This window comes from Dysidea avara, chromosome 7 (assembly GCF_963678975.1).
Source record: "Dysidea avara chromosome 7, odDysAvar1.4, whole genome shotgun sequence".
Lineage (NCBI taxonomy): Eukaryota > Metazoa > Porifera > Demospongiae > Dictyoceratida > Dysideidae > Dysidea > Dysidea avara.
In genome coordinates, this window is record NC_089278.1 from 6,011,518 (window position 1) to 6,030,161 (window position 18,644).

General features: G+C 35.5%; 1 protein-coding gene across 10 annotated transcripts; it reads left to right on the top strand.

The window, feature by feature from the left end:
• The first annotated feature begins 1,332 nt into the window (after nt 1-1,332).
• LOC136260360 (uncharacterized) lies at nt 1,333-15,941 on the top strand. 10 transcript variants are annotated; one of them, XM_066054059.1, is made up of 16 exons: nt 1,386-1,455; nt 3,344-3,414; nt 4,101-4,166; nt 4,227-4,269; nt 5,355-5,426; nt 5,476-5,748; nt 6,939-7,025; nt 7,071-7,343; nt 7,460-7,519; nt 7,732-7,995; nt 8,969-9,019; nt 9,397-9,672; nt 10,012-10,113; nt 10,426-10,506; nt 10,782-11,105; nt 13,690-15,941. In XM_066054059.1, the coding sequence occupies exons 3-16, from the start codon at nt 4,134-4,136 to the stop codon at nt 15,759-15,761; spliced, it is 4,011 nt and encodes a 1,336-aa protein (XP_065910131.1). In that variant the 5' UTR covers nt 1,386-1,455; nt 3,344-3,414; nt 4,101-4,133; the 3' UTR covers nt 15,762-15,941. The 10 variants fall into 10 exon arrangements, with proteins under 10 accessions (XP_065910128.1, XP_065910130.1, XP_065910127.1 ...); XM_066054063.1 differs by having other exon boundaries at nt 1,387-1,455; nt 4,227-4,567; XM_066054054.1 differs by having other exon boundaries at nt 1,392-1,455; nt 3,344-3,446.
• Nucleotides 15,942-18,644: the final 2,703 nt, after the last annotated feature.

Here is an 18,644-nt window from a genome sequence, read left to right on the forward strand (position 1 = left end):
TATTTCTATTCAATTGTGCCTGTACTTTTTATACTTCTATATTGACTTCTATATAGAGGTGTGTAAAAACAGCTTATTTTACCACATTTTGAAAGATTTTTTGATTGTACCTGCTAAGCAAAAGTGAAGGCTTTGAATGCACTCGTTTGTTTCCCAGCAAGCTAGAAATGTGTCGGCTAGTTTAAATGCTTCCAAACATGCCCTATGACAATGATTTTGACGTGGTATCTCAAATGATTTAGTATACCTTACTCAACTTCCACAGAAAATTTGGTGCTTTTATCACAAAGTGAACAATTTCATCAAAAGTTGTTGCTTAGCCACTCTACTACATGGAGATATAGCTATTGTTTACTGTATTTGCTTTGGACTCATGTCTATATCTAAGATACTCTTATATCACATGTCATGATGCAGATAGCTATCACTCTAGGCATGTGTTAGTAGCTATTGTATAACTAAAACTAGAATATTTTTAGTTCAGCATTTTTACTTTTAGTCAACTAAAAATTAAAGCTAAAATTCATTTCCATATACTGAAGTACTAACATAACTAAAACTAAAATAATTTTAGTTCATATGCTTTTAGTAAACTAATTTTTATAACTAAAATTAAAAGACTAATTGTAAAATTTATTTCCATACTAAAACAACACTAGCATGTGGATCAATAGTTAAGACCAACCTACGTTAGCTACACTCTAGTGGTGAATGGTCTTATAAAAGAGGTGACCACTAGCTACATGAAATTATCTAATTCACTATTCCATTCCACCATTCTATCCCACTGTATCCAAATAGAAGAAAGTGTTGGTGATGGGAGTACAAATGTGCATGTACGTAGCTATAGCTAGTCATGCAGGTTAATTTGCTATGAAGAAAAGGAAGGGGAACCATACAATTATTTACACTGCTGTGAAGTATCATGTCAACCAACATTGTGCCTATATGTATCCCAGCCTGGTGGATAAAATATAAGTGGGCTCCATTGTGATATAGGCCCAAGATGGTGATCCACAAGCAGAGCTAGCGATCAAGGAGAAGTGAACCAACTGCAAGATCTGGTCAATGACACGGGATGAAATATGCAGCCGGCATAGCTAGCTACATCCTGGTATATAGCTAGATAGCTACCTCTAAAAGGTGCCAGCCACTATAATTGGTTACATTATTATCTTATCAACATTAGCTACTGCTCAATCTGGCTATCTGTGAGTGCATGCTTAAGGATCTGTGAGGACTGGAATCAGAATCTTGAGTTGTGAAAATCCCAGCACTATTAAAACAAAACTGGGTGGGGCTTAGAAACCGTATGTGGTTATGCTTGGTTGTCAACATCTTAACTATGATTGCACGTGACCACTGTTTGTGAGGGAACCCACGCAAGAGCCTAGCATTGAACACGATAACAAGATCTCAAAGCCACAGGTTTGAGGCGTGACGTTACGTGCTGTTGTAAGTGATGATAATGTACATACATACATGGTGTTGAAGCCGAGGTTGAGGCGGTCTGATATAGAACATTAAGTATCACAAAGCAGTCCCTACAAAGGGTGGTCACTACCAGTAGTCCTGTAGAACCATCTGCGACCGGGATCAAGGTTTTTGATCGACGAAAATATACCTTGGTCACTTGATTTCGCCTTAAAAACAGCCTTGATTGCTTGATAATTTAGCACGTAATTTCGTAAATTCTCGTTTTGTTTGCGTGCTAGCTTTAGTCACCACTTTCTAGGACGTCTTGATCGCTTGATTCAGTGCTAATTTACCTCTTGATCGCTTGATTCACTACTGGAAGAGTTCTCATGAAAACAATTTTGAAAACCCTTTGAAAAGTCAAAATTTCAATTGAGTGCATGGCCAAGAATTTTCATTACATTTTCACATACTAAACCTATAAAAATCCAATGAAACTTTACCAATGAATAATCCGTGAAATTATTTTTCATTGGTTTATTTTCATTGGATATTCACTGATTGTCCAATGAAAATACTACGAAAATAAAAATTCATCATTTGGGTACACCAATGAAATTTTGACTTTTCATTGGTTTCTTTGAAAATTTAATTGGATTTTCAAGGCCAAATTGTTCAGTAGTGATTTGATTTTGATCCCAGTCGCAGATGGTTCTACAGGACTATTGGTAGTGATTACCCCTTGCCCTGCCAGCATAGATTATCATAGGGAATATATAATCTATGCTGCCAGGAAGTTAATTAGCTAAATCAGACCACAACAAGGTGATGTCACACAGGCTCTTACTGTAGGTCGATTTGCGACTACATGGTCAAGGCCACAAAATTGCTCTACAATATAATGGGTCAAGACGGGTCGAAACCCACAATCGAAATTTACAAGGAATACTATATACGTAACTAGCTTTAAGCATTTATTTTAAGCTTTACATCACAAGTTCTGAAGGTCTGTAGGACACCTGGTCCTACAGGCTGTTTATAAGTTATATAAAAATTATTAATTTAAATGAAGCAGGGATCCAAGCGATGAAAAGTGCTGAAACAGGAGATGAATGATAGTATTACAGCATAGCTATAATACAGCAAAAAAAAAAAAAAAAAAAAAAAATTGCAGCATAGCTTGGTGGGAAAATCCCTAGTAATATAACTAGTTACGTATCAGTATTCCTTGTAAATTTTTGATTGTGGATTCATCCCGTTTTGACCTTTTGTACTAGTTTTTTTTTATGTTATAGCATACAGCTATACCATAATCCGGTACGTAGTATATACTATCTATGGTATACACGTGTGAGTATTAGGGTGATTACTATATTATACTCAAGTCACCTCCAACAGTCAAAGTAAGTGAATAGATTGAAGGCATGCTTCACATTGTTCTCTCTGTATATAAGGTTGTGTGTGTAATGGGCAGAACATAGCTGGAAAAAAAACGAACTCATTTTTTGTCAGTATATAATTAGTAATGAGGTACAAGTCATGCTTCATGTTATAAAACACCACCACATCTGTGTACGGAAAATACAGTACAAGGGGGTGTGTGTCAAGAGATTAATATAGCATGACACAAAGCAAAATGCTATATTAGTCTCGAGACAACCCCCGAGTGCTGTACTTTTCATACACACACACACAAGCTATATTGTAATTCCTTGCTTGGAGCATTTATCTCACTCAACAAACTGGTAGGATTACTTTGGCTAGTTTTAGCAATTTTCAATGTCGCACATTTGATCAATTATGTTGTTTATAAGTTTCCAGCTAGGTTCTGTCAGTTGCAATAATATGAACATGCCTGCAGTCAATCTGCTTTTTTGGACTGCTATAGACACGGTGTAAAAATTATGGTTGATTCCTGTTTTGACAGCTGGACTGACAGCACACAGTCATTGACGTACTACTGTACTTGGGAAATTGTGTACTATAACTGGATACAAAGTACAGTGGTAAATTCATGATGCATGGGAAAAGTATGTTATCACAATTGTTCAATGCCAAAATACAAAATTTCCCATATAGTTACAGGCTGTAATATCACTAGGCTGGATTCCTACTATTACTAGTTCAACTAGTTTGTTTAGTTTTTGGTTATGAGTTAATTATTGTGGCATAAATGTGATGGCTGTACGATGTGCCGTTTACTTCTAGCCTTGTGACTGTGGTCAGGCAAGCAGGCAGGTAGGCAAACAGGTCTATTTCCTTTAAATTCAATATTTGGCCTTGTGTATGTATAGGTTTTCTTGTTTCTAATGGTGGATTTGACATTAGAAATAGTAAAACTCTTTCATAAAGGTGTTGTTTCATTTATAGTTTTTGGTGGCTGGAGTTTAGGGGATTCTTATTTACATTTCTATTCCATACTGTCAGTAGAACTTTATTTAAATGTATTAAAAGAAAGTTTAGATTATGCCAATACTGCTGAATGTAAATTATCGGGGCTGGTTTCTAGTTCAGGGAAAGCACAGACCTTTGTGATACCTACTACTTAGCTCTACTGCACTAAATGTTATAAAATGGCTTTGCCATAAAATTAATGTATTTTACCATTTAGTAACTTTACACCTACCTTGTTCAATCATTGTTGATTAATAACAACTCCTTCATTACTAACTGCTCTTCAACAGGAGATTACATGTAAATGCAGTACATGTTCATGTATGGATCAACAATCAAACTCGTTGTCACGTGAGGTATTACATGCTATATACACATATGTTTGTGCTTTATTCCATTTTACTGATTTGTTGTAGTTATCCAGTAATTTTCCACCAAAAGAAGCTTTGAAACTTTCAGGTTTAGTATTCATTTGTTGTGTAACCAGCATGGAATGATATTACAGTGAAACCTCAGTTGTCTGGAAATTAAATACCAATATGATTGTTAGAGTACTATTGAATGATTAGTTGTCCTAACCTTAGCACTGTCTTAAAATTGTAGTTTGTTCCATACTCTGGGGTTTCCACTCTATTTTTAGTTGTGTTCCACTGATTAAAATATGTATTTTTCCCCTATGAATGTAAGTTTTAGATTAAATACCATTAATGACAAAAGTTTGCGTGATTTAAATTTGGTGAATCAGCATGCAAAGCAGGTTAGTACATTAAGAATTAAAAAAATCTAATTGGCAAATAAAATAATTTAGTTATGTCGAACTTTCATTGTTTATGGTAACAGTTATACAGGCACAATGTGGAGTATATGGAATTATAAATCCAAAGGCTTGAAGCTGTGCTCATCCACTTTAGAGTATTCTTAAATTCCTGTATAACTTCCATAGTCCTGCATTCAAATTAGGTGCCTCTTTCATGATATTTCTTGCAGTAGTGTATTGACTGAATTTCTCACATTAACACTAGTGTCATAGCAACGTGTCACATTTTAGGGGCTTCATTACATCATTGCTCGTAAGGAAAACATACTCATTGGTTAAATCTTGCTTTGCACATTTGTTATGTTTTGCCTGAAGGTGTGGAGTTACTGTTGTTTATTATCTACTGTAGTCTTATCTTTTAATTCTTGATTATAATTGTATAGTAGATAGTATACACTCTTTTAGTAAACACTCCTTCATTGAAACTTAATGTTGGCTATATCCTTCAATTGCTAAAATTTGTCTCCTTGATATTTAGCTCCACATGAAATTTCTAATGCTATAATTTTACCAGTGGTGACACTATAACTATTAGTAGGGTGGGGAATATATATAATAGTGGCAGGTACTAGATTGACTTCAGCTATGGCAAATAATGTATACTACATGGATAATGACATTGCGACAACTTTATTTGAACAGTTTCGTTAAAAAAATGTGGGTTCAAAGCAGTCACCATGCATAAGTGATAACTTGTATTTGATGTTTTTGTACTTAATCATTGCAGGCAATGTTCTCCCTGATAATACCAATAATGATAACATCAGTGTTGTTCTACCGGTGAAAAATTTCAACGAAGGTAGTAGTATTACAATATGATAAAAGTTTACATTGATTTAATTCTTCAGTGTTTGATGCTGTGAATGCAAAATATAATGCCATTGTAAACTCGATGCCTCGAGACTACCTTAAGACACTACACCAACTACAGGATTATATTAGTGATGACCAGATCAGCATTATTTTGGGATGTCCCAACCATATTGCCAGTAACAGAATGATCTTGGACTACCTTATGGAGAAGATGCAGTATAAAGATGATGTGCTTAATTTGTGTGATCAGTTGGACAGAATTTCTGATTCACCTACTCTGTCAAGTCTAATAGTTGATATAAGAAAAGGTATCCAGGGTTGTCTCCGAAGCATGCAAACTGTCACACAAATAGCCATCAACTGTACAATGTAATTATATACTGGTAGTACTATATAGTAAGGATCATGGAGGTTTGAGCTTTGATAAAAAATATCACCCAAAAACTAGTCTCACTTTCCAATTACAGTGTTAAAAACAAGTAAACACTTTAATACAGGTGGCTGGATATTGAATTTCTAAAGGAGTTGCTAAAACCCAAATTTTGGTTTGCCTACCTGACACAGTCACAAGGCTAGAGCCCAAACAAAGCAGCACACTGGCACCATTTCATGCCACAATAATATACTCACAGGTGGCATGTACCTTTTCTGGCTCTGACAATTGTTTGCCTTCTGAGTGGTTTTCCTTTATTTTCAATGGCTCTTTATGCAAAGAAACCACAACTGAGGTATTTTCCATATATCAACTCTTTCTGTAAAGGAGCATAGTTATATACCACAAAACTATATATATATATTTTTAAGCATTTACTAGGAGAGAGTAGATATGTGTAGCTGTATTTATAAAGCAATAGCATAGGATGACAATCTGAACACGCCACCACACCCTGATTAGAGCTGGGTGACCACCACTACCAATCAGTAGTAAACAAGACACAGCACTGAACCACTCCCATTAATCTATTGTGGCAGTGAAATCGAAATATTTTGATAACAGCCATACGTGTATAACTTAGCTATGCTACAACAAAAAAAAAAGTTAATAAACTAATGCAATTAACATTATTGATTAGTAAAACAAGAAATACGAATAGCTAGTTTGTGTGGGAAAATCCCCACTTTGACATTGAACAGATGGTGGTAACATGTCAGTGTATAGGGATTTTCCTAAACTAGCTACCATCATTCATATTTTTTTTTTGTTTCACTACTTTTTATCACTGGAACCCAACTTTGTTTTTGAATTAATAATTAATTGCACTTAAATTTTTAATATGTGTATAAAAGCTGATCATTTGAATATAAACTCTGGTCTTGATTATAAGCAGGGCTGCATGCATATACAACTGTTTATCAATCATTGTAAGCCTTCACTACACTTGTTACACAGTCCATAAAGGTTCTCTTTGCATTAGCTGTATCAAATATTCTAGGAAGGGAATAAAAGCCTGGGCTCTATTATGGTTAACGGCATGGCATCTTTCTGTTGTTATTGCAGCTACATCACTTAGTCCAACTAACAACAAGGCCACTCTCACTACTTCTGTCAATCTGGTAATCCCACCATCGATAAGTAGTAGCAAAGGTACAATAATGTTATCTGATCATTTATCACATAACTTGATCATAGAATTTGTTCCCCTGGCAAGAAGGTACACTAACCTTGTGATGTCAATGCCTCCAAATTACCAGAAAACGCTACACCACTTACAAGACCATATTAGTGATGATCAGATCAGTACTATATTGGAATGTCGTGACTATGTTACCAGCAATAAGATGATCCTGGACTGTTTGGTGATGAAGGTGCACTGTAAAGATGACTTACTTAATTTGTGTGATCAACTGAGCAATGTAACTGGTTCACCTACAATGTTGGGTTTAGTGAATGATATAAGAAAAGGTAGAAAGCAGCTGGCTGATCTTGAATGTCTATGAAGATAATTGATGTTGCATGCTTCTATGTACAAAAGCAGTGATGATTTGCAATGTGTGCAAACTGTTTTTTTCTTTCTATAGATATTGCCACAGCAGTAGTAACTCCAGCACTCAACTTTATCACATGTGAACAGCGCAAAGGTACCGCCTTGTCAAGCATTATAAATTTGTTTGTTTGTTTTCATTTTTCAAATAAATGTATTACACATCTGTGTTGATAATAAATAAAGCTTATACTATTTAATGCCACGAGGTACTAGCTGGGCTTTATAAAGGAGCTAACTTGTTAAGTGTGTTGGCTATCTCTGTGTGTTCCTGTAATACTTATTGAATGTTATGATTTCTATTTATAGACATCATTGGAAGATATTATTCTAGATTATGTCACTGCCTTCCAAGCAATCATAATAAAGTTGTAGATAAGTTATTGCCAATGAAATTATTTAATGCTAATGCATTTGAATCAATATATACTGCTAAAAATAAGAGTGAGGCAATAGTGGATGTGGTGATTGTTTCTACTGCTCCAGTCCATGAGTGTGTAGTGATATGTGAAGTACTTGAGAACTTGATCGAGGATGATACCCATAAAAGTGTCATTGAAGAATTAAAATATGGTACGTGTGCATTCTGTAAGTGTGTGATAGCATATCGTGGAACCATGAGCACTCCTTAGAAAAAAGGTGCATGCATGGTTGAAATGCTATGTAGCGATTTGCCGTTGTGATATAAACTTTTACCATTATGAAATATTAAACATGGCATAAACCTTTGCCTTTATGTTTGGCACAAGCAAAGACAGTGTTTTACCTATTGTGTTGAGTTTTTAACTCATTGCTATTCCCCTTAGCTTGATACATACACAAGCATAAGATCATTGTTGCTCCACTATTTGATTTAAAATCCCTCCTCAATTTGTATAAAGAACTTCACCCTATAAACAGGAAAAATGAATTGGGAGTATAGCATTACTTATTGTTTGGTTATAACATGGTAGTCATTAACTACATGGAGTAACCGTAGACTTATTAAAGTTTGCGAAAAAGAATGCTGTTTTATTTGATTATCTCATTTAAAATATGCATGAGGTAGCTAGTATTTTGTGATTTTTTCATATAGGTCAAAATTATTTATATGTTATAATACTTGTCTTTAACTACTGTTTGATGTCCATATCACTCAAAACGTCATAGCATACAATTGGGTCTGCTATCCTGCCTATAATTGTTTTCAAATTTATATATCTTCTCTTTACAAAGTCTGTGTGGAATAATGCACAAAACAGTGTTCCCAATGTATCATCATCATTAGCAGGCATGATAATTTATGTACATAGATCACATTCTCTATAAATATTGCATAAAAATTATGTCCCTTACCTCATGACCAGTTTTAAGTTTTGTCATTCTATTTGCAAAATAGTTAAATAAATATTCTACTAGTTTTACTTATGTACAGGGTACAACAAATACATGGTGTCTGTAATCTTCTGTGTATGGTGTCTGTAATCTTCTGTGTATGGTGTCTGTAATCTTCTGTGTATGGTGTCTGTAATCTTCTGTGTATATTCTTATGCAAATATTTTTACAGAGCTGAGAATGTGGAAGTTTGATAATCACCTCAAATTTGACCACCATAGAGGTTTGTAGTTAGTAAATGATTATTGTAAGTATATGAGCAATTTTCAAATTTTGCAACTTAATGAAAAAGCTTTGTGAGTTTTGATTCTCACTGTGAGCAAGTAAAGCCATCATTGATTGAACATTTTCTTCATTTTTATTTGCACAGAAGTTCCCAGATTTACAGTAGCTTTGGAAATGATTGTAATACCTCCCTCCTGCTGCCTGACTTAAGAATATTCAAATATGGTATACATAGTTTTGATAATGCAAAGTACAGGATAAGGCTAAGGGGGTTGTCCTATAGGCTAGTAGCTACTTTGACATAGGGTATGAGGTATATATGTATGTGGTGATAAATCTATAATTTTTATCATCAAAGATGTTTTTCACTGGTAGGAGTCATCAGGTATTACTATCACAGGTTATGCCAGTGTATGCCAAGCAATCATAAGAATTCTGTTGGGGTACTTTTACAAATGAACCTTTTATCTGATGAGGCAGTACAGTTTGTTTACAACAATTGCCGCACTGAAGGCAGTAGAAACGAAACAATCATAGACACATTGATTGTTAATTGTGGAAAGAGTACAGACTTTTTAGTGCTGTGTGTCGCACTTGAAAGACTTAGTACAGAGCCTGTCATGAAGGAGGTTATCGATGCACTAAAATCTGGTGGGTATGACTTGTAAGAGTACTTTAAGTTTAGGGTTGCTATTGTTTGTGCTAGTTTGATCCTATATATATATAGCATATTTTTTTTCTCATTGTTAATTTTTTACCCCTCACAAGATAATATATAGTTTAAAGCATGTGTTCTTTAATTCATTTAGTATAATATATTACTGTGTAAATCATTAACCAAGTGATCCGTGAATAGACTAGACTTTGGTAAAGTTGATATATGCTTATAGAGGACAAAGCTGAGAGTATTTTGTTTGCTTAGTGTCATGTGTATAGTGCATTTCATACATATCACAAGACAATATAACTCATGTGTTGTGCGTTTCATAGACTATGTTTGGGAACTAGAGAAGGCAGAGTATGTTAGTAGTAACCATCAATCATCATCTAAGGAGCAGAAGGCTAGTAAAACTATCCAGACTCAGTTGGAAAGTGACGTATAAATATATAATTCACCTGAACATACCATAGATATATAACTAAGTATTTACTAGGATCTTTAAATCCTGAGACTACATAGAGTAGTACTATATAGTAGGGATTATGGAGGTTGGCCAAGGATATCATCCAAAACCAGCCTCACTTTTCTTTCATAACAGCTTGGCAGTAAGCTTTCATAAGTCAAATATAACTAGCAAATATTATAGGAATGCTATATGCACTGACTATGAAGCTGAGAAAAGTGAACTGTTTATGCTGTAGTAGCTATAGATAGCTACTTATGACATCTATTGTACTTTATAGCTACATGTAAAGAAGGTGACCATACCATGGAACTGAGCTTTGTGGCAGAGTCCAGACCATGGACCCTTGAGGATTTTTTAGGTACATGTAAAATTGGAAATATATGTAACATATTGGAAATTTTATTATATAGCAATTTTTTTAGATAACAATATAAGTATTTATTATCAGTTGATGACCATGAAAGACATATCACAACAGAATTTAGTCCATAACTAGAAGTCAGATCAATTGTTATTATGCAATTGTAAAGAATAAAATTAATATATTTTAGTGTTTTCCGACAAGTAAAAATAGTAAAATTCATGTCTAGTGTTTTACTACAAGTTGTACAGTATGTTGTTTTTCTGTCATAGGTAGCCCAACTGATATTGAGATTTGTGCCTTGTCAGTTACTCTAGCTTCATTATCATTGTCATACTCCGATACTCAAGATGGACGAATGTTAAGAGTTAAACTTATGGGCAAACTGGATGTTGAATTCACAAAAATATTTGAAATAGAGCTTGCTGGTAGTGCAGCTGCAAGTTTTGAAGATAGTGAACAACGCAAATTTTCTAAGCTTTTTAAGGAATGGTTGCAGACGGAGGAAACGTTAACAAGAATTATGTTACTCAGAGCTCTCATCTCAGAAGTTGAAGACATTGTACCACAGGCCTTGAAGGATATGTTCTTTATAGGTATGACATGCATCTACAGTATTATATATATACACCTGTAGCTACATTCTTGATAGTTTGGTACACATATAGCACAGGGGCGTAGGAAGCATGGGTGTTATAGGTGCTTGGGTACCTATAAATATTTCTAACCAGAATCAAAATTTCAGTGATTCCATCTGCCATAGTCCATAGGCTTAAACAAAGGTGTGGTACAAGTGCATTAAAATAATGGAATACAAGTCCGCTCACCAACGATCGAGATACTCTAATAGTGCAGTCATACACTCTAATAAAACAGTCAAGAGTAGCATTATTGTATTCTGTTACAGTAATATCTATATTCTGAACAGAGTTGCTGATTCACCATTTAGTGCTATGTTAATGTGATTAGAAATTCTTTGGAAGATGAAAATCAAGTTGATCTATTAGTAGTAGGATGCCCATAAGTTAGTATCTTTCTATGTCCCTGTAGCATCTGCAGTATACCCTTGGTTATCCCATTTATCTGAAATTGGAAATGACTGTTCTATTAGGATATTTTGAGTGCAGGTGTATGTAAGATATTTGTAAATGGAAGACTGCTTATAAGGTTGTTAGTTAGTCTCGCATAGCCAGACCCTATTTCTCCGCACGGCGCTTATCGATTGGAAATTATAAGCGCCGTGCGGGGAAATAGGGTCTGGCTACACGAGACTAGTTGTTAGTTATGTGTAAACACTAATATTACACTTTTGTTGACTTCTCATTAGGAGAGTAGAATTATATATAAAGGAGTAAAAATTTATGTTAATGTTGGTCCCTGTTACAAGTAGGGTTGGGCGATATTGAAAATTTCCTCCACTGTTATTGTGGAGCTTATTATCACGATTATTTCAAATATCACGGTATTGAAATGAACTATAGCAAGTACACTCAAAACTGTTTACACAGTATATTTGCATGGATGAACTTTGTTTACCAGCTACCACAACCACAAGGAGTTTGGAAAAACCAGCCTAACTTATAGAGCATGGAGTGCATATAAATTTTGAAGGAGACATAGCTAGTTTCTATGTATATAGCTAGCAGATAATTTACTAAGACTTACTAATGTGAAGTCAGAATTGTTATCCCACAATCACAGTAGTGCTGCATCCAGTACATGTGCCTCGCCTTGTGTATACCAATAACGTAGTGGCTATTCGTCCGGTTCCGGACGCTGATTTCAACAGGCTATTCGTCCAGTTTGAATCACTTAGTCCTGTTCGTCCGGTACTATTCGTCCGGAAATGTCACCCACAACTGGAGTATCAAACACACTAGTTGTATGAAGGTAAGTTTTTGGGTGAGTTCGAGGCGAGCTAGGGTTAGAGCAAGTGAAGCGAGCGTCCCAGTGAAAGTCATCATTGTGCTTAACAGGCAAACATCAGGTTAGCGTTAGGGTTAGGGTCGGGTTCAGCTTTGGTTTCTTCTTCACTAGGTATTCTTCTTATATAAGTTTCTTCTTATATAAGGTTTTGAAACTAAGAGAGGTGGGTAGCTGGGAGTCACGTAACACAGTGGTTATGATCCTTGCCTCACACACTGGAGGTCCCGGGTTTGATTCCCGGACAGGCCGTGATTTTTTTTTTCATTTGAGGACCCTTTTTTGTTCAAGTTTTTTTATTCATGTGATCCAAACCGGATGAATAGTCTGGTGAAATCGGCATCCAGAACCGGACGAATAGCTATTACCTTCTAATAATTAGTTTTAATCACTTCGTGTAGTACAAGGGTTAGGCTTGTTTACTAGTACAAGGAGGCTGAAATACTGATTGACAAGTACAATATGGCATTGTTAACACGTGAAAGTGTGTAGTTGCAACTGTGTTCCCGCTATGATATCGCAATATCCGTTTATACCGGTATGGCGGTTTTTCAAAAACAAAGTGGTATCGGTTATTGCCTGCTGTAATATCGCCTTGTTACCGTCATACTGGTATATTGCCCAACCCTAGTTACGAGTTCGCATGCAAATTGTATTATGGTGTGTATTACAAAGTTGATTGAACAACCATTGCTGGTCTGTCATTTGTTGGAGTCTGGGTTTAATGGTACAGAATGGGACCAGAGGAGGTACGACACAGTTCACATGAGCCATAGGGTTTATACAGAGAACCTGGGTACTACTATAAACATACCAATTGAACGCTTTTCTTATGCCAAATTCAATGGTGTAATCTACCCCATTCAACTCCGATGGTTCGATATGATCTATCGGAGACTTTGTCATGTGATAAATGACTTGAAGTATGAAATGGAATACAAGCAGCCACCAGGAAAGAGAGCACTTCTGATAATGAAGTAAAGAGTGTCCAGGGAACCTTAAGATCTTTCTAAGATGTTCCTTTTTGACAATTCTAAGTATGCAGTTAATGTGAATTCTTTCTGATGGTGCTTATTTCATGTTGTACCTCTTCTGGAATGAGACACGAGTACTCTTGAGTGTTTCTGTCAAGCTAGGAAAAGTTTGACAATACAAGTATTGAATACTAGCTTTAAGACTATATCAATTTTACTTATTAGATTGTTTGTGTACTGTAAATAATAAAGTTTATGTAGTCTTGCTCTTTTTCTCTCACAGCTTGTAAAGAGCTGCAGGTACCACATCCTCAACAAGCAGAGCTAGGATACCTTGACATTCTACAACATGGTACGGTACCATTGATCTCCGTTCCAGTTTGTTTGATGGGCTTTTGTGAAGCTGGCAAATCCAGCCTCTCTCATTTACTCACTGGTACTAAGCTCCCTAAAGCCGCCAACAGTACCAAAGTTGCAGTGTCATATCCTGTCACTGCTGGTAATAGTAAAGGTCCATGGGAGATCAGAACTAAGAAACAAAATGAACAGGCACTGGCTTCAGCATTTAAATCTGTCAAGAGTAAACAAACATTGGCTTCAAGTGGAAAACATCCTGCTAAAATATTAGGAAGTACATTTGATAACTTGCAACCGTCAACAGACACCAAACAGTCACCAACAGTACCCACCAGCACTAATGACGTGCTGCAAACCTCATCAGATTTTTGTAGTATAGCTTCCGATTTCAGTGTCAGCCCAGAGGTGATTCTACAAATTCTTGATTGTGGTGGTCAGCCCATGTATCTTGAAGCCATTCCACTATTGGTTGGTCCTCGATGTATTTACTGCATAGTGTACAACCTAATGTGGAAGTTAGATGATTATGCTGTGATAAAGTTTTGGAAAGATGGTGCACTACTCCAACAAAACGTTTCCAGTAAAACATACCTTGAGCATATTGTGGAGTGGATCTCCATCATTGATTGTCAGTTTTCTAAAGAGTGTGATGGTCAGGATCAACCAACTGCCTTGTTTATTGGTACACATTTTGATGTGTTTGCGAAGGAAATGTTCAACAATGACAGAATGGAAGCACGCATAGCAGTCTGTAGTATATTTGAACGAATCAGAGCTGCCGTAGTTGATAGGTTGTACAGTTGCGATTTGCATATTGAGCCATTTTATGTTGACAACACAACAGCAGGTACACCTTATGAAGATGCAGCTGCTTCAGACTTGCGATCTTTAGTGGTTAAAATAGCCATGAAATATTCTATTCTAGCTATGCCATTATCTTGGCTTTGTTTACTTTATAGCCTTCAGTACTCCAGCAAAACTCCCCACTTTGCCAAGCATCTCACTGAGGTGCAGGATATAGCTATTTCATGTGGTGTGAAGCGAGAAGAATTAGGAATGTGTTTGCAGGTATTACATCGTTTGTCAATGCTCCTTTACTTTCACAAAATTGAAGACCTGAAAAATTATGTTTTCACTGACCTCAACTGCTTTTTTCAAGAACTAGGAAAGATTTTTACAGTTTCTTGTAAGAGCCTTTATGAGAATGAATGGAAACATTTGCAACGAACTGGCATAGTAACTAATCGTTTACAGTCTTTATTGTTTGAAGGTGAATTTATTAAAGGTTGGAGTTTACGTGTGTTCAAATTCCTTGGCCTTGCTGGAACTGTTGAAAGGGACACGAAGACAGCTATTATTCCTGGTCCTTTCTTTGAAAATTCATTTAGTCTACCAATTTTTCCTTCAATGATTGATGCTACGGCAAATTCTCTACCACTCAAAGAGTTCATAACATTTCCAGATGGGAAATCATTGTCTCCACTCTTTTTTGTGTTTTCCCCTGATGAAGCAATTCAGTATGGGTTGATGCAGTATACACCTCCTGGCTTTTTTACTCAACTGATTTCCAAACTAACAGAAGGTTGTCTTTTTGGAATTGTCCTCGATGCTATGGATGAGCCAAAGACTCCATCTTACAGCAACCAGTTTACATTTCGTTTTGGAAAATTGGAAATAGATAATGTCACCATCAGAAAACACAGTGACTGCATCCAGGTGACTGTGGAACGACGTGCCACTGAGAATCTTCCTGAATTTCAACCACCAGAAGAAATCTGTTCTTTTATAGGAAAAGAAATCTGCAACACTGGTCAATCTATTCTACAACAGTGGATGCCTAGGATTACTATCCAACCTTGTTTTTTCTGTAGGCATTGTTGTGAAGATCATTTTGCAGCAGTTTATAAAATGGGACCTCCTATATTACTGAACTGTACCAAAACAATGACAATTTATAAGGCCTCACCACAAGAAATAATGTGGCTAAAGATGCTGTAATAAACCTGCTTGTGGCACTTTTTAAACTGAAATTTTTGTAGTGTGTAATTGTATTAGGGCACATCTATAATGCATGTACAACTTTTAGTCAAATTGATAGTTGAGTTCAACATAAACCTTTGATTTCTCTATATATATATTGTTCTTTTATGAATTTTGAAACAAAAGAAATTGACTTAATGAGCACAATACATATTTACATACAGTGTTGTGCACACAAGTAATGGATTCTGTAGCTTGCTAAGTGTTGTACACTACAAAAATCAGTTTATACATTGCAATTGTTGCACCAATTATTAGATTAGTCATCACAAAATAGCAAAACCTTGTACATCATTTGTATTTTTGTGTGTCAATTCAGCATGGTAAATAATACTGCATGGTAAAGGTCTGCCTGTGTACCAAATGCAGTATACACAATGCAAGTAGGGACCAACATCACTAGGCTATTATATTAGCATACGTTTTAGCATAATATATGTACTAGAAAGCATCAAGTATAATGCTAGCATAATAATTTCACCTTTTCTGAACACTTGTAGCCATGCCATGTGATCAGAGGCATAGCTACAATGTAGACAGGTGAGGCAATTGCCTCACCAAAGCCTCACCAAACAGTGAGAACTACATTGGACCTTTTAGACGCATTGAAAGCTTGAAATTTATATGCTGTTTAGTTCAACTGATTGTACATAGTAAGAGTCCATCCAGGGGAAGCTCTATGGTGTTAGCTACCGAGGTTTTCAGAAACTGGTCAAGCAAGATAGATATACTATAATAGAGCACTCACCCTAATACAACAGTCAAGCAAAGTTTTAATATAATAGTTTCGATATAATTAAATTGCTCTCACAGTCAATTTCAGATGGTCTAACTTTCCCAAGAGAGTATAATCCAGACCCCTTGGATTGACATGTTATACCAGTGCTTATACACTCCTGTATATACTACTCAAGTCAACATCTAAACAACATGCATAAATATCAATATATGCATTCTTCGCAATTATATCATTCACAATGTTTCAGAATCCCACAAGCAAGAATCAACTCGTACTTATTTTCCTTTTTACCATCCACTATTAAATTATGGAACACTTTGCCAGAAGATGTGGTCAATCAGCCATCTATAAACTGTTTTAAGGACATTTTGTTAAATCATCTGAATTTACTTTGATTTTGTTTTTGTATCTGTGTGTTATACTCCTTGATGGAGTCCTACACAGTAATAAATAAATATAGTAGGACTAAAATTACAATCTTGTAACTCTTAATTTCAAAATTTTGTACTTACACACTAGAGTGTATGCATCATTCATAAAGCATTGCAAGGTCTGCCTCACCCTTTTAAAATTTCTAGCTATGCCCCTGGCGATTGTAATAAACAGTTTGATATACTGTAATAGAATAGTCAGTCATTCTAATAAAACAATTCCACTGTTAAATTTATTAACATAGGCAGAAAGATAATAGGCTGGTCCCTGTACATGAGTTTACATGTTACATACATGATAAGTTAGTGCCCTTTAATGTGCTATTAACTACATTTTTTGGTTAATACTTGCTGGCAAAAAGTAATCTCACATCTTAACAACATGATAATATGCTGCTAGTGGTGAGTTTGCTATTATGTAATTACTTCATTACTTAATTTTCCATGACTACAAATCATACAACTTACTACAGTTCAATTTGTTATACAGCACTATACCAAAATTATTACAGTATGCAAGTGTTATAATTGTAGCTATAAGCTGATACTAAACTAAGTTCCTTTCTCAGTCAAAGGGAGGAGACTTATTGCTTCTTTATACTGAGGCCACATTTCAATTCGAATAGTTGTTTCATTGGCAGAAATCTTGAGAATATAGAGTTGGTAGATATATATAAATATAATCATGTACAGTGAAACCTCGTTAATAGGGCCACCTATGGGACCCATGATAAGTGGCCCTATTACTGAGATAGCCCTATTACCGAAAACCTTATTAATGCAGCCATAAAACAAAATGGCCTTATTATTGAGGTTTTCAACAAACCAGCAACTGTAACATCAGTATACAATTGATCTAACTAAACACACTATGTAGAGTTTATCACAGAGAAAGGTAGGAGCATACGATGTACCAATTATTCCAGCAATACTTGAGACATAATGGCTGGAAAAGCATGAAGTATACTGCCAGAATAATGGGTACCACTTTCAGTAGTTAAAATGTGCACTTAAGAGCAGCAACTTTTGCAGTGATACCTTGACTGCCTGCTCAGCTGGCCTCTTTACTGAGGGAACATTGTATTAGCTTTACCAGTTTGGTCCAGTGGTATGTGGCCACTGGCCTTTATAATGAGGTGGCCCTATTAACGAAAATTAAATAAATGTAACATAATGGAAAATACGTTTGGACTTGCTGGACCTGGCCACTATAATGAGGTGGCCACTAAGTGAGGTTTCACTGTATCAACAGAAATCAGGACAAAATGAGTTCAAAATCATGGTTCAACAAAATGACAACACTTTTGCAACCGTAGTGTGTTTCTAATTACAGCTACATGCCTGGAAGAAAAAGAGGTTGTACTTAGGGTTTCTAGTGCTATTTTAGCCTCATTTTCCACTTATGGAAATTTATATTAATTTTTTTCAATCTATGAATAAGGTGGGTTGGTCAGGCCCATAAATCAACTAATCAAGTTGATATGACCTGAAATGACAATATTAGTGGACATAAAGTAAACCAGTGGATGATGACCTTGATACACAATAATTAACCACATGAATAAAATTTCATCATTTGGTATAAACTAAACATTTCTATATGCATACAGATAATATTGTAATATATTACACAATGCAGCAGATATTTTTGTATTCTGGTATATCTACAAT

Excerpts from the sequence above, each read along its gene's own strand:
- LOC136260360 (XM_066054054.1), top strand. Across the intron at positions 4,167-4,226 it reads CAAACTCGTTGTCACGTGAG|TTATCCAGTAATTTTCCACC; the intron begins GTATTACATGCT and ends GATTTGTTGTAG. Across the intron at positions 7,344-7,459 it reads AGTGAATGATATAAGAAAAG|ATATTGCCACAGCAGTAGTA; the intron begins GTAGAAAGCAGC and ends TTCTTTCTATAG.